The sequence below is a fragment of the Heptranchias perlo genome, chromosome 14 (assembly GCF_035084215.1).
Source record: "Heptranchias perlo isolate sHepPer1 chromosome 14, sHepPer1.hap1, whole genome shotgun sequence".
Classification (NCBI taxonomy): Eukaryota; Metazoa; Chordata; class Chondrichthyes; order Hexanchiformes; family Hexanchidae; genus Heptranchias; species Heptranchias perlo.
In genome coordinates, this window is record NC_090338.1 from 35,889,913 (window position 1) to 35,905,160 (window position 15,248).

The 15,248-nt window shown below is 39.4% G+C and overlaps 1 protein-coding gene across 7 annotated transcripts in view; it reads right to left on the reverse strand.

Annotated features, from left to right (window-relative positions):
- Positions 1-1,468: 1,468 nt before the first annotated feature.
- fam13b (family with sequence similarity 13 member B) overlaps positions 1,469-15,248 on the reverse strand; it is a 149,419-nt gene continuing 135,639 nt past the window's right edge. For all 7 annotated transcript variants that reach the window (XM_067996271.1, XM_067996270.1, XM_067996268.1 and 4 more), the window contains 2 exons: positions 5,301-5,402; positions 1,469-3,568 (listed from right to left, as the gene is read on the reverse strand). In XM_067996271.1, coding sequence (XP_067852372.1) covers positions 3,445-3,568; positions 5,301-5,402 — 226 coding nt within the window. In that variant the 3' untranslated portion in view covers positions 1,469-3,444. The remainder of the gene's footprint in view (positions 3,569-5,300; positions 5,403-15,248) is intronic.

The following is a 15,248-nucleotide window of genomic DNA, read 5'->3' on the forward strand; positions in this document are numbered from 1 at the left end:
GCTCACCAAGAACTTGCTAAATTCATACATAGAAGATTCTAATTTATCTGGTCCTTCAGAGTCCTTGGCACATTGGTTTAGTGTTACTAGGATATCAGTACACATTTCCCAAATATTACATCAGTCACATCTCTGCTACATAACCAGTTTCTCTTACTGCCTTCAGTGATCACTCATCTGGATATTCTGGTTTCCCATAGTACAGTGCAGAACAGAAAATGCATTAATGCTGTGAGTTACACTGGGAAAATGTTATTCTGAGTAGCTGGGCAAGAATGGCTAAGTGTAGCTAAGAATGCAGGCCTGAAGATCGATTCCAGTTCAGTCAATAAACTTAGCACCAGAATCTAAAACCAACAGATTTCAAAACAGACTAAGACAGTTCACCTGTGACGAACAAAATTTCAGCCAGGAATAAGTTAAAGCAACCAAGTGGCTTATTTTTTAAACTTATGAAAGTTACTGACAACCTTATGTGTATGTTGCTTATTTATTGCTGGGAAATTGAACTGTACAAATACGGAGAACATTTCCAGTAAAAATAAGTCCATGTAATTTTATATTTTAATTTAAATATGCAGCTGAACATAACCAATTGAGCTCCACATATTATTGTAAAAGATTCCTATTTTGCTTTGAGAAAGGAAGAGCCAACTTGTATCTATATAACTTAAGTGCTCAGGACATCTCAAATAATTTCACATCCAATAATTTACTTTTGAACTGTTGTCACTTATGTAAGCAAACTCAACAGCTAATTTGCACATGGCAAAATCTCACAAATAGTAAGTCAGATGAATAACCAGTTAATCTGTTTTTGGTGGTGGTTGGGGAGCAATGATAGCCAGGGCACCATGAAAACTCCCTGCTCTTCTTCAAATAGTACCAATGAATCTTTGCCATCCACCTGAATAGACAGATGAAGCTTTGGTTTAACGTCTCATCCGAAAGACTGCCCTCCCTCGGTACTGTATTGAACTGTCAGATTATGTGCTAAAAGTTTTGGAGTGGTGCTTGAATCAAGAACATTCTGACTTAAGAGGCAAGAGTACTACTGAGCCAAGCTGACACATATGAGGATATTTAAAGCTATAACCATTTCAAAGTTATAACATCATTCCAGTTAGTAAAACAGACACCATTGGACATTAAAAGCTATTGACAGGGTCTTCACATTTATTTCAAAAAAGCACTAGCGCCATTTTTTGCTGCTCAGGGTTTCTTCATTTAATACCATACAAAAGAAGAATCATTTATATCACACCATAACCCAGCTGCCTGATTGGATATTGTAATATCCAATCTGTGATATATATCATACAACACACTAGCCCAAATATACCAATTTTAGTGTTACACTATTAGGGCAAAGTTTGCTAATATGAGCTGTGGCTGAATGTTGTATGTACTGCTATGGTGAAAGTCAGTTATGAAATAAAATATTAATTCATTCAAGTAAATGCCAGACTAATATGGGAAATATTTTATTAAAGTAAATGACACAGCAAATATATTAGGAAAACTAATTGATATATTAAACTTCCAAAATAAATAATCTACATGTAACATGCACTGTGGTAAATCCTACAGTTCACCATAACATGAAACCACTTTCTTTAAAGTCCCAGGTTGGCAAAAATGATGGCACGTTAAGAAGTTCTTGCCATGCATAGTTATGTTACATGAAATTTGTTTATCCCAAGCAAAAAACTGCTTCAAACATCTAGCACTTATCAGAATGTTATTCCACAGTTCAAATTTTTAATTTTATTGCTCTTATGATTTTTTTTCTACATATTCCATTAAAATCTAATTTATCTTTAAATTTTCAAGCAATTTCAATATGTGGATCAAGCAAGTTATCACTATGCAAGAGTGAATAAGACTGGTTAAACATTTCAACACACCGAAATATACAGATAAATACAGGTTTTTAAAAAAACATTAAAACAGAAGTGTAGAAATTATACATTACTATAAAAGTACCACCATACAGCTATATATGCACACAAGACAACGCCTGAAAGTGCTGAGACCATGCATTTATTAAAGTCTTCATATTGTAATGCAGTAATATTGTAATTTTCAACAATGAAATGTCAACATACATTTTTGCTGCAATTTGCTGCATTGTTTTGTTACACAAAAACAAACCCAATCATGTACAAAAATGTACACATTCTATCTCTTTCAATGCATATTTCTAATTAAGATGCAACATTGTATTCAATCTTAACAAATCTCTGCTTTCAATACAGGGTCCTTGTGCTGTTTACATTCAGAAGTTTTGCAAGTACTATTTATTAAAATCATGCAAAAAATAAAAGGTAGCTGCTTAAATTACACATATACAGTAGGTGCATGCAATGATCTCACAGTTACAAACAGTATTATAAAGCATCACCCATCTTATTTCTTTGAATGACAAGAAGACTCAAAAACAGTTTTCATATTGTTTCCAAAAGTGTTTCTTTTTAAAAAAACACAAGATCGCTGCACAATAAATCTAACACCTCATACTGCAATTGAGCAGTCTTCAGCAGTAGAAAGTGGCACAAGATAAGAAGTTATACTGAAAGCAGGTATTTTGCATTAAAAACACATTCATAAATCAAACTCTGCCAAATATTTCACTCAGCAGAAAAAAATCTCAAAATGTTAATACACTTAGTAAAAGTAACAGCAATTTAGTAAACATTTACTGTATGTTAGTGCTTTCTGTACCACTGTGGACAGCAAACTACAGTAACAGCAACTTCAATCTATTATATACAGCAAGTGTAACAGGTGTAATACCTCCACTTTCTGGCTCAGACTCTGCCCACTTCACAAAATGGGTGACTGGTGGTTTAAGAGGAATTCTACTGAAAATCACTGCTCCACCTTTCCGCTCTGAACAGAGTAGCAATTGTATGACAAATGCTTTGGAAAACTGAAGTTCGAACTAAAAAATTTGATGCTGGATGCTGAAATGAACAAATCAGCTATGTGATGCAGCAAACACAGATGGAAACAAAATAAACACATTATCGTCCCACTTTTTGTAATCAGTCTTGAAATCTAGAAGATGGATTATGGACAAGTGTATGATTCTTCGCATTCTACACTGTATTTCATCAACAGATAACTCAAAAAACATTAAGTACCCACAGTAAATATATTACTACCATCCATTTCAGAACAAGATGCATCAACCTTGCAAAACATTAGTCAGTTCTGATTTAGTCTGTCATCCTCGTTACTCTGGAGCCATCTACCATTCATAGCATCCTTGGGGTACAACCTTACCCTTTGCTCATTACAGTGTAAGAAGCACCAGAGTAAAGTGCACAAATTGGCTTTAGGCAAGGGTATGTTACAAAAGAGGTAAGCACCAGTTCCATAAGATAAAGTGTTCAACACATTGCTCATGATAAAGATAGTACTGATTAACATCAAACTAACTTAAATTGATTTTGCAGAATCTTGCTTGCTAATAAGAGCTTCCAAAAGCCTGACTCTGGCTTTTATGCGTTTATATTCTCTGTACTCTTCAATCATTGGAGCACGATCTTCTTTCTGTACATTCCTACAACATTCAACCAAATGAGATTCAACTGTAATTTGGGAAAAACTATAGATTTTCCTATGCCAATTTTAATTTCCAGTACTAATCAATTAAGCTAATACACAATCATTTGTGTCCAGAAAGTGAAATAGGTTACAATTAACTTAGTATAAAAATGTATAAAATCTGGATAATGGAAAACAATGTATAAAAGCTAAAAGGTATATCTATGTGACTAGTCTAAATTTATACTGCAGTCAAGAGAGTTAAGCAGGTTGCAAATTAATGTGCTGGAAAGTCACTTAATATTGTAACCAGTGTATGTCAGTGACCAATTGGACACTGATGTTGGTGCTAAAAAAGCACACAGTCCGTCCATCTTATCCAAAATCACAATGATACTACAATCCTCGCTGGAATGCTAATCACGTAGCTGACAACAGCAAGTTCCTGTAGTAAGCGGCGAGAGCGCGGGCGGGCCAGGCGGCGAGAGTGAGAAATAGGCGCGGCGAGATAGAAACAGAAACGGCGAGCGGGACAGAGACACACAGCAAACGAGAGAGAGACGCGGTGAGCAAGAGACACATCCTGGATAGAGCCTGTGCAGCACTGGATAATGACAGTTATCAGAAAATGTCCATCATTATGCTCTATCAAAATCCTGGCAACTTCTCGTGCACAAGCCAATCACTGCTAGCAATCATAAGCCTGGACTAAATGTTAGTTTAAGGTTACATACAAAAACGTTAAAGTTGCAGAATGCTAATCATTTAGTTGGCAACTACCGGATCACATTATAAAATTTACTGACACCAACCTATGTGGTCAGCTGAGAAACATAAAGGAGATAAACATCATTCACTAAGATCTACATCAATAGATTTTAACATAAATATAAAATGTAGGTAAGGTGGGAGGAGGCTCGTGTGGAGCATAAATCTGTTGTACTGAATGGCCTGTTTCTGCGCTGTAAAATTCCATGTAAGGTAATTCACACTGAAACAGAAACTGGCAACGTCTACAATGAACGGGTCGATTTTGAAAGAAAAAAAATCTGTATGTGACTATTGATGATTCACTAACAATTTCCAATGTGAATCTGGTATCAACAAAATTAATCAGAAAACTTATTCCATCCAGTGTGGTGAGGAATGTTGTATGCAATTTTGGGGACTGTACCTACAAAAGTGCATTGTGGTTGAGAGGTTTCAAAGAGTGACAAAAAAATTTCCGGAACTTGCTTCCATTAAAGATGATTGATGGGAGACATTATCCAGGTTTTTAAAATATGGAAAGGCATGGAATTATAAGCAGATTATTTGTTTTAGACTAAGCACAGAACTAGAGGGCAAGGATTTTAAATTAACAAATCTCAAGAGATTAGAGATTAATAGAACACAATCTCCTAGCCCCAAGTAGCTGTTATCCGGAACAAATTCCCAGCAAAAACAATTGAAGAAAAGTTAATTAATTCCTTCAAAAAGGAACCCGATAAATATTTAATTGGTAATGGCATAGGACGTTACAGACATAGGTATATATTGTGATAACTAAATAATTCTTGAGCAGGGGAAGGAATTGGAGACTATGTTGTCTGTGGAGGGCAGATCAGAACTTTCCTTCAAGAAATGAAATGAATAGCAAAGGGTATATGATGGGGTGTGCTGTATGTGGAAGCAGTTATTGGTGAGCAAAATTACCTTTTCTAGATCCATGTTCTTATGATTAAATAAAGAAAGGCTAACAAACAAACCTTCCATTTTTTTGATAGAACTCCTCTTCAAACTCACGCAGTGTCTTGCGTAATTTCTTCCTGTCATCTCTTGCTTTCCAGAGTTGTTCAAGCAGTTCTGGCCTAAAAATTATAAAAATGATAAAGTTAAGAAGCTGCAATTTAATTCTGGAAGCCAGCAGAAAAGGCAGGTTCAAGTATAACTTTACCAACGCTGAATGTGTCAGCTATCCTCCTTAATAACTGATTCATCTTTTTGAAAAGAATACATACCTGTTTCATAAAAATAAAATAATTTTGTGATAGAGATATGAAATAATCTATAGATACTGTCTTCACTATTTCAATGTAGTCCATTCTTCCTTTACAACATCCAATATGCCATCTTCATGGAGGAAATTAACAAGGAAAACTATCCTGTTAAGAATTTCATGCAATGTTCATCTGGTGACTTCCTCTTATTCAGCAGTAGACGTCTCATCTTTATTTCTTTCAACTGAAGGCAGGAGCAACAACAGCCTCCAATGTTCCACATGAGCAATAAAACAAGTTTGATTAGTTTCAGCACCAAGTTCAACAGAAACTGGGTGGGAGCAGTATACATTGTAAAGAATGCACAATGAGGAAGATTAGACTCTCAGCAGGTAGTCCAGCATATTAAGCCATTTTCAATGTACAAACAGGTGCATTTCAAGTACTGCTAAAAATAGAGGCAGTACTCTAATGATTTGAATCCACTGGCTAGACAAGGGCAATACCTCAACGAAAGAATATTGTTTCACTAAGTTGCCCTATGTATAATATACAAAGATTGCACATTAATCCCACAGGAAGGCTACAGCACGTATAAAATGGACAAAATTTAACATATGCAGCTAAGTAACTGCTTTGCACTGGAAGTACCTCCGTACCCTTCCCCCTTACACACAATTCTTTTAGATTATTTAAGAGATAATGATTTAAAACATTAGTTTCCAAAATTGAGGTCCGTAAGGACACCAGATTCGTTTCCATTTGGGATGCAGTGTTTTGACAATTTTGTGTATTTCTCTGGGAGGGGGAAGGGAGACAAGATGGAAGAATAGAGGGCGCAGCCGGAGCGAGCGTTAGGAGGGCGCAGCCGGAGCGAGCGTTAGGAGGGCGCAGCCGGAGCGAGCGTTAGGAGGGCGCAGCCGGAGCGAGCGTTAGGAGGGCGCAGCCGGAGCGAGCGTTAGGAGGGCGCAGCCGGAGCGAGCGTTAGGAGGGCATAGTTGCAGCAAGAGTAAGGAGGGGGCCATATTGAAGATATTACATCTACGTACACTTCTCATCTAAAAAACCTTACTTCCTGTTACCACGTTTAGTCACACTTGTGTGTCAACTTTGTCATTATAAATTACCAGCATTTGAAGAAACGTGAGTTAATCAGGAACTTTTAAGCACAGATTTCTAAAAGGTAGGCTATACTTGACCAATGTTATAGAACTCTTTGAACAAACAACAGAATAGATAAAGGAAATGCACTGAATGTAGATTTTATAGATTATTCCATTCTTTCCAGTTTGCAGCTTAGTTTCTGCTAATGCTAGTAAATCTAGATCTTCCTGTAAAATAATTGCTTCCAGTTCTCCCAGCTTATTTATGTGCACTGCAATACATTCAAACACTACTCTTTTTCCCATTTGTTTTTTGTCTAAGCTACTCCAAAAAGATAGCATATGCAGTTCAATGTAGAAAAATGTGGGTAATAAATTCTGGAAGAATGGAAAAAGAAAATACACCTTAAATTATAAGGTTTTGGAACACAGGAACAGGAGTAGGCCATTCAGCCCCTCAAGACTTGACAGAGGGTGGTTGTAGAGGGTTGTTTTTCAAACTGGAGGCCTGTGACCAGCGGTGTGCCTCAGGGATTGGTGCTGGGTCCACTGTTATTTGTTATTTATATTAATGATTTGGATGAGAATTTAGGAGGCATGGTTAGTAAGTTTGCAGATGACACCAAAATTGGTGGCATTGTGGACAGCGAAGAAGGTTATCTAGGATTGCAACGGGATCTTGATAAATTGGGCCAGTGGGCCGATGAATGGCAGATGGAGTTTAATTTAGATAAATGCGAGGTGATGCATTTTGGTATCGAATCGGGCCAGGACCTACTCCGTTAATGGTAGGGCGTTGGGGAGAGTTATGGAACAAAGAGATCTAGGAGTACAGGTTCATAGCTCCTTGAAAGTGGAATCACAGGTGGATAGGGTGGTGAAGAAGGCATTCGGCATGCTTGGTTTCATTGGTCAGAACATTGAATACAGGAGTTGGGATGTCTTGTTGAAGTTGTACAAGACATTAGTTAGGCCACACTTGGAATACTGTGTAAAGTTCTGGTCACCCTATTATAGAAAGGATATTATTAAACTAGAAAGAGTGCAGAAAAGATTTACTCGGATGCTACCGGGACTTGATGATTTGACTTATAGGGAGAGGTTGGATAGACTGAGACTATTTTCCCCTGGAGAGTAGGAGGTTTAGGGGTGATCTTATAGAAGTCTATAAAATAATGAGGGGCATAGATAAGGTAGATAGTCAAAATCTTTTCCCAAAGGTAGGGGAGTCTATAACGAGGGGGCATAGATTTAAGGTGAGAGGGGAGAGATACAAAAGGGTCCAGAGGAGCAATTTTTTCACTCAAAGGGTGGTGAGTGTCTGGAACGAGCTGCCAGAGGCAGTAGTAGAGGCGGGTACAATTTTGTCTTTTAAAAAGCATTTGGACAGTTACATGGGTAAGATGGGTATAGAGGGATATGGGCCAAGTGCAGGCAATTGGGACTAGATTAGTGGTATAAACTGGGCGACATGGACAAGTTGGGCTGAAGGGCCTGTTTCCCTGTTGTAAACTTCTATGATTCTAAGGCTGTTTTGCCATACAATTAGATCATGGCTAATTTGTACCTCAACCCCATTTACCCGCCTTTGGTCCACATCCCTTTACCTAACAAAAATCTATCAACCTCAGTCCTGAAAGTTTCAACTGACCCAGCATCCACAGTCTTTTGAGGGGAGAGAATTGCAGATTTCTACTACCTTGTGTGTGAAGAAGTGCTTCCTTACATGGTGGTGCTAGAGGACTGCAGAATTGCAAATGTTACACCCTTGTTCAAAAAAGGGTGTAAGGATAAACCCAGCAACTATAGGCCAGTCAGTTTATCGGTGGGGGTGGGGGGGACTTTTTGAAACGATAATCCGGGACAGAATTAACAGTCACTTGGACGAGGGTGGATTGATTAGGGAAAGCCAGCACAGATTTGTTAAAGGCAAATCGTGTTTAACTAACCTGATAGAGTTTTTTATGATGAGCTAACAGAGAGGGGCGATGAGGGCAATGCAGTTGATGTGGTGTATATGGACTTTCAAAAGATGTTTGATAAAGTGCCGTATGGTAGGCTTATCATCAAGATTGCAGCCCATGGAATAAAGGGGGCGGTAGCAACATGGATACAGAATTGGCTAAGGGACAGGAAACAGAGAGTGATGGTGAACAGTTCTTTTTCGGACTGGCGTCGGTGCTGGGACTACTGCTTTTCTTGATATATATTAATGACTTGGACTTGGGTGTACAGGGTACAATTTCAAAATCTGCAGATGACACAAATCTTGGAAGGGTAGTAACCAGTGAGGAGGATAGTGATAGACTTCAAGAGGATATCGACAGACTGGTGGCATGGATGGACACATGGAAGATGAAATTTAACGCAGAAAAATGCAAAGTGATACATTTCAGTAGGAAGAATGAGGAGAGGCAATATAAACTAAAGGGCATAACTCTAAAAGGAGTACAGGAACAGAGAGATCTGGCGGTATATGTGCACAAATCGTTGAAGGTGGCAGGGCAGGTTGAGAAAGTGGTTAAAAAAGCTTACAGCATCCTGGGCTTTATAAATAGAGGCACAGGGTACAAAAATATGGAAGTCATGATGAACCTTTAGAAAACACTGGTTCGGCCACAACTGGAGTATTGTGTCCAGTTCTGGGCACCGCACTTTACGAAAGATGTGAAGGCCTTAGAGAGGGTGCAGAAGAGATTTACTAGAATGATTCCAGCGATGAGGGACTTTAGTTACGTGGATAGACTGGAGAAGCTGGGGTTGTTTTCCTCGGAACAGAGACGGTTGAGAGGAGATTTGATAGAGGTATTCAAAATCATGAAGGGTCTAGACGGAGTAGATAGAAAGAAACTGTTCCCATTGGCAGAAGGGTCAAGAACCAGAGGACATAGATTTAAGGTGATTGTCAAAAGAACCAAAGGTGACATGAGGAAAAACTTGTGGTTAGGATCTGGAATGCACTGCCCGATGGGATGGTGGAGGCAGATTCAATCATGGCCTTCAAAAGGGAACTGGATAAGTACTTGAAAGGAAACAAATTGCAAGGCTATGGGGATAGAGCAGGGGAGTGGGACTAGCTGGACTGCTCTTGCATAAAGCCGGCATGGACTGGATGGGCCGAATGGCCTCTCTTCCATGCTGTAACCTTTCTATGATTCCTGGTTTCATACCTGAATGGTCTGGCTCTAATTTTAAGATTATGTCCCTCCTGTTCTGGATCCACTCACCAGTGGAAATAGTTTCTTTTTACCTACCCTATAGAATCCTTTTATCATTTTAAACACCATGATTAGATCACTCCTCACTCTTCCACACTCAAGGGAATACAACCCAAGTTTATGCAACCTGACCTCGTAATTTAACTCTTTAACCTCTGGTATCATTCCGGTGAATCTGTGCTGCGCCCGCTCCAAGGCCAATATAGCCTTCCTGTGGTACAGTGCCCAGAACTGAACGCAATACTCCAAATGGGGTCTGACCAAAGCTCTATACAACTGAAGCATCACTTCCTCCCCTCTGTATTACAGCCCCCTTGACAGAAAGGCCAACATTCCATTAGCAATTTTTGATTGCTTTTTTGTACCTCACTAGCTTTTAGTAATGTGTACATGGACACCTAACTCTCTTTGCTTCTCCACAGTTCCTGGTTTCTCACCATTTAGAAAATGCTCCAATTTTTCTTTCTTGGATCCAAAGTCGATGACCCCACATTGAACTTAATTTGCCACAGTTTTGCCCACTAACTTAATCTGTCTATGTCCCTTTGTAACTTCCTGCTCCCATCTGCACTACTTACTGTGCCTCCCAACTTATTGGAGAAGAACCACCTCTGTGCAGCTACACAGGTCTTTAAATGTAGTAACTCAAGGAGTTAAAAGCCATAAAAAGGCAATTTTTGGTTCTGAATACAACACACAAAGGTGATATGGCACTAGTACAAGGCCTTAGTTAAGTCACAGTTGGTGCAGTGTGCAGTTTTGGGATCCCATAAGAAGGAAAAGGTGCAATGCAGATTCACTAACACGTTACCAGGGATAGCAGGTTAGAGGTCTGAAGAGAGACTTGAGAAGTTAGGACTTTTTTTCATTAGAGGTGAAAGAGTAAGTCAATGGAGGTCTTCTGGATTGTGAAGATAAATATGGATTGATTGTTTCCATTGGTCAGCATGATGGTAACAAAAGTGCATAAATTTAAGTTAATCATAAAAAGACCTAAAGCAGAGATTAGAAAAAACAATCTTCATACAGACGGTGGTTAGAATGTGGAATTTTCTGTCACAACCTGTTGCTGATGTGTGCCCATAAATTCTTTTAAAAGGGAATTATAGTTGCTTTAAAAATAACAAGGAATGGGAATAACACCAGGACAGACTTGATGGGTCAAATGGTCTATTTCTGTGTTGTAACATCCCATTATTCTATCATTGATCACACCCTGAAAGCATCTGGTTAGTGTGAAGCAGTTATGGATAAGTCAAATCCGATGGAATGGGAGGTACTGGATAAGTTGTCTGACATTCTATAGATCAATGGTGAGGAAGCAGTGCTGGATCTAGTTCTAGGTAATGAAGTAGGGCAAGAGGAGTGTGTTTCAGTGGGAGAACATCTGGGGTAACAGTGATCATAATATAATTAGGTTTAAAGTAGTTACGGAAAGAAAAATCGAAGGTGAAAATATCCAACTGGAAGAGAGCCAATTTCAATGATTTGAGATCTAGCACAAATGGATTGGAAACAAAGATTGGTCAAGAAAACAGTAAATGAGCAATGGCAGGCCTTCAAGGTGGAGATAGTTTGGGTACAAACCAAGCATATTCCCAGAAGGAAAGATGGGACCTCCATACCCAGAGTTCCCTGGGTGACAAAGGAAATGGAAGTTAAAATAAAACAGAAAAAGGTTTACGACAAATGTCAGGCATAGAATGCAGTAGAAAACCAGGTAGAATAGAGAGAATGCAGGGGGAAATCGAAATACAATATAGGAAGGCCAAAGAGAGAATGAGAAAAGATTAGTGGGTAACATAAAAGGGAACCCAAAAATCTTTTATAAACATATAAAAGGATAGTTAAAGGAATGGTGGGGTCGATTAAAGACAAAAAAAGAAATCTGAGGTACACCTGTCTTTACAAAAGAAGGGGATGAAGTTAATGTTGCAGTAGAGGAGGAGGGAGTAGAGATATTGAATAGGACAAAAATAGATGGAAAGGAGCTGCTAAATAGTTTGCACCATTCAAAGTTAACAAGTCACCCAGATGGGATGCATTCTAGGTTGCTGAGGGAAGCAAGCGTGGAGATAGCAGAAGTTCTGACCACAATCTTTCAATCCTTCTTGTATATGGGAGTGGTTCCAGAGGAATGGAGGATTGCAAATGTTACACCCCTATTCAAAAAAGGGGAAGTGATAGACTGACTGGCCTTTATTTAGTTATCAGGTTTAACGTCAGTGGCGGGAAAACTACTAGAGACCATTGTCAAGGACAAATTAATTCTCACTTGGAGATGTATGGTTAATTAGGGACAGCCAGCATGAATTTGAATGGGCAAATCGTGTCTGACTCACCTGATTGAGGTCTTTGATGAAGTAACAGAGAGGGTTGATGGAGGTAGTGCAGTAGATGTTGTACATATGGACTTCCAAAAGGCATTTGATAAAGTACCACACAACAGACTTATTTGGAAAATAGAAGCACAAGGGATTAAAGGGAGGGTGGCAATTTAGGTATGTAATTGGCTAAGGGATAGGAGGCAGAGAATAATGGTGAACAGATGTTTTTCTGACTGGAGGGAAGATGTAACTAGTAGAATAGATAAAGGGGGAACCAGTGGATGTGGTGTACTTGGATTTTCAAAAGGCTTTCGATAAGGTCCCAACACAGGAGGTTGGTGAACAAAGTTAGAGCACATGGAATTGGGGGTAATATACTGGCATGGATTGAGAATTGGTTAACAGACAGACAACAGAGTGTAGGAATAAACGGATCTTTTTCAAGTTGACAGACTGTTACTAATGGGGTACCGCAGAGATCGGTGCTCGGGCCCCAGCTAGTCACAATTTATATCAATGATTTAGATGAGGGGACCAAATGCAATATTTCCAAGTTTGCTGATGACACAAAACTAGGTGGGAATGTGAGGTGTGAGGAGGATGCAAAGAGACTTCAAGGGGATATAGACAAGCTAAATGAGTGGGGCAAGAATATGGTGGATGGAATATAATGTGGAAAAATGTGAAGTTATCCACTTTAGTAGGAAAAACAGAAATGCCGTGTATTTTTTAAATGGTAAGAGATTGGGAAATGTTGATGTTCAAAGGAACCTGGACGTCCCTGTACATGAGTCACTGAAAGCTAACATGCAAGTGCAGCAAGCAATTAGGAAGGCAAATGGTATGTTGGCCTTTATTACAAGAGGATTTGAGTACAGGAGTAAAGATGTCTTACTGCAATTATATAGGGCCTTGGTGAGATCGCACCTGGAGTAGTGTGTACAATTTTGGTCTCCTTACCTAAGGAAGGATATACTTGCCATAAAGGGAGTGCAACGAAGGTTCACCAGACTGATTCCTGGGATGGCGGGATTGTCGTATGAGGAGAGATTGAGTAGACTAGGCCTGTATTCTCTAGAGTTTAGAAGAATGAGAGGTGATCTCATTGAAACTGACAAAATTCTTACAGGGCTCGACGGTAGATGCAAGGGGGATGTTTCCCCGGCTGGGAATCCAGAACCAAGGGTCACAGTCTCAGAATAAGAGGTAGGCCATTTAGGACTGAGATGAGGAGAAATTTCTTCACTCAGAGGATGGTGAATCTTTGGAATTCTCTACCCCAGAGGGCTGTGGAGGCTCTGTCATTGAGTACATTCAAAACAGAGATCAATAGATTTCTAGATATTAAAGGCATCAAAGGATATGGGGATGGTGCAGGAAAATGGCGTTGAGGTAGAAGATCAGCCATGATCTTGTTGAATGGTGGAACAGACTCGAGGGGCCGGATGGCCTACTCCTGCTCCTATTTCTTATGTTCTTAAGTATGCAGTGGGGTTCCCCGGGGGTTGGTATTAAGACCATTGCTTTTCTTGTTGTATATAAATGACCTGGACTTAGCTATAGGGAGTACAATTTCGAAGTTTGGAGCCTATACAAAACTTGGCAATGTAGTAAACAGCGAGGAGGATAGTAGCAGACTACAGGAAGACATAGACAGACTGGTGAAATGGGCAGACTCATGGCAGATGCAATTTAATGTGGATAAGTGTGAAGTGATGCACTTTGGGAGGAACAACATGGAGAGGCAGTATAATCTAAATGGTACTATTTTGAGGGGGGTGCAAGAACAGAGGGACCTGGGGGTGCATATTCACAAATCTTTGAAGGTGGCAGGGCAAGTTGAAAAGGCAGTTAAGAAAGCATATGGGATACTTGGCTTTGTAAATAGTGGCAGTGAGTATAAAAACAAGGAAGTCATACTGAACCTTTATAAATCACTGGTTAGACCTCAGCTGGAGTATTGTGTACAATTCTGGGCACCACACTTTAGGAAGAATGTCAAGGCCTTCGAGAGGGTGCAGAGGAGGTTTACTAGGATGTTACCAGGGATGAGAAACTTCAGTTATGTGGAGAGATTGGAGAAGCTGGGATTGTTCTCATTGGAGCAGAAAAGGTGAGGGGGAGACCTGATAAGAGGTATTCAAAATAATATGGGGTTTTGATGGAACAAGTAGGGAGAAACTGTTTCCTCTGGCAAGTGGGTCGATAGCCAGAGGTCATAGACTTAAAATAATTGGCAAAAGAACTAGAGGGGAAATGAGGAGAATTTTTTCCACAGAGTGTTGTTAAGATCTGGAACACACTACCTGCAAGGATGGTGGAATCAGATTCCATAGGAACTTTCAAAAGGCAACTGGACATGTACTTGAAGAGGACTAATTTGCAGGGTTATAGGAAAAAGGTAGGGTATGGGAGTAGATTGGACAGCTCTTTCAAAGAACCAGCACAGGCATGTTTGGCCGAATGTCCTCCTTCTGTGCTCCAAGATTCTATGAATTTCTGGAATATAACATGCAGTTTGGGTCAACCTACACCAAAAAGGATAGTGCTCATTAGAAGAGTTCAAAAAAGATTAAAGGACTTTAAAATAATGAAATGTATAAATAAGGTTGAAGCAACTAGGACAATGAGCGTAGGAGTAGAAAACACAAGTACAAAATTCAAAAGCCTGAGCAAGGTTTGAGATTAGAAAAATACATCCCACTGAGGATAATCAACATGTAGACCAGGTTCTCAGAGAAACTAAAGGAGTCAATTGAAACCACTGAGACAGACCTGGACTGATACCCTTAATCACCTGTCTCAACAGGTATGAAAGATATTAATAGCACTGCTTGATTCCCAAGGGAAAGAACTTTATATTCCTTAAACTAAGGATAAGCAGATGGTGATGGTGAGTTGGTGAGATCATAATCAGACATGGTTTCTGGATACAATAAGCTGAATGGCCTTTTCTCACATCAGACTTAATGTTCATATTTTATTTCCACTACTAGCACTCAAAAGTCTCTAATCCTCAGGCGATGGGTGATGGTGAAACTCAAGTTTGGACATCTGCGTAATCACATA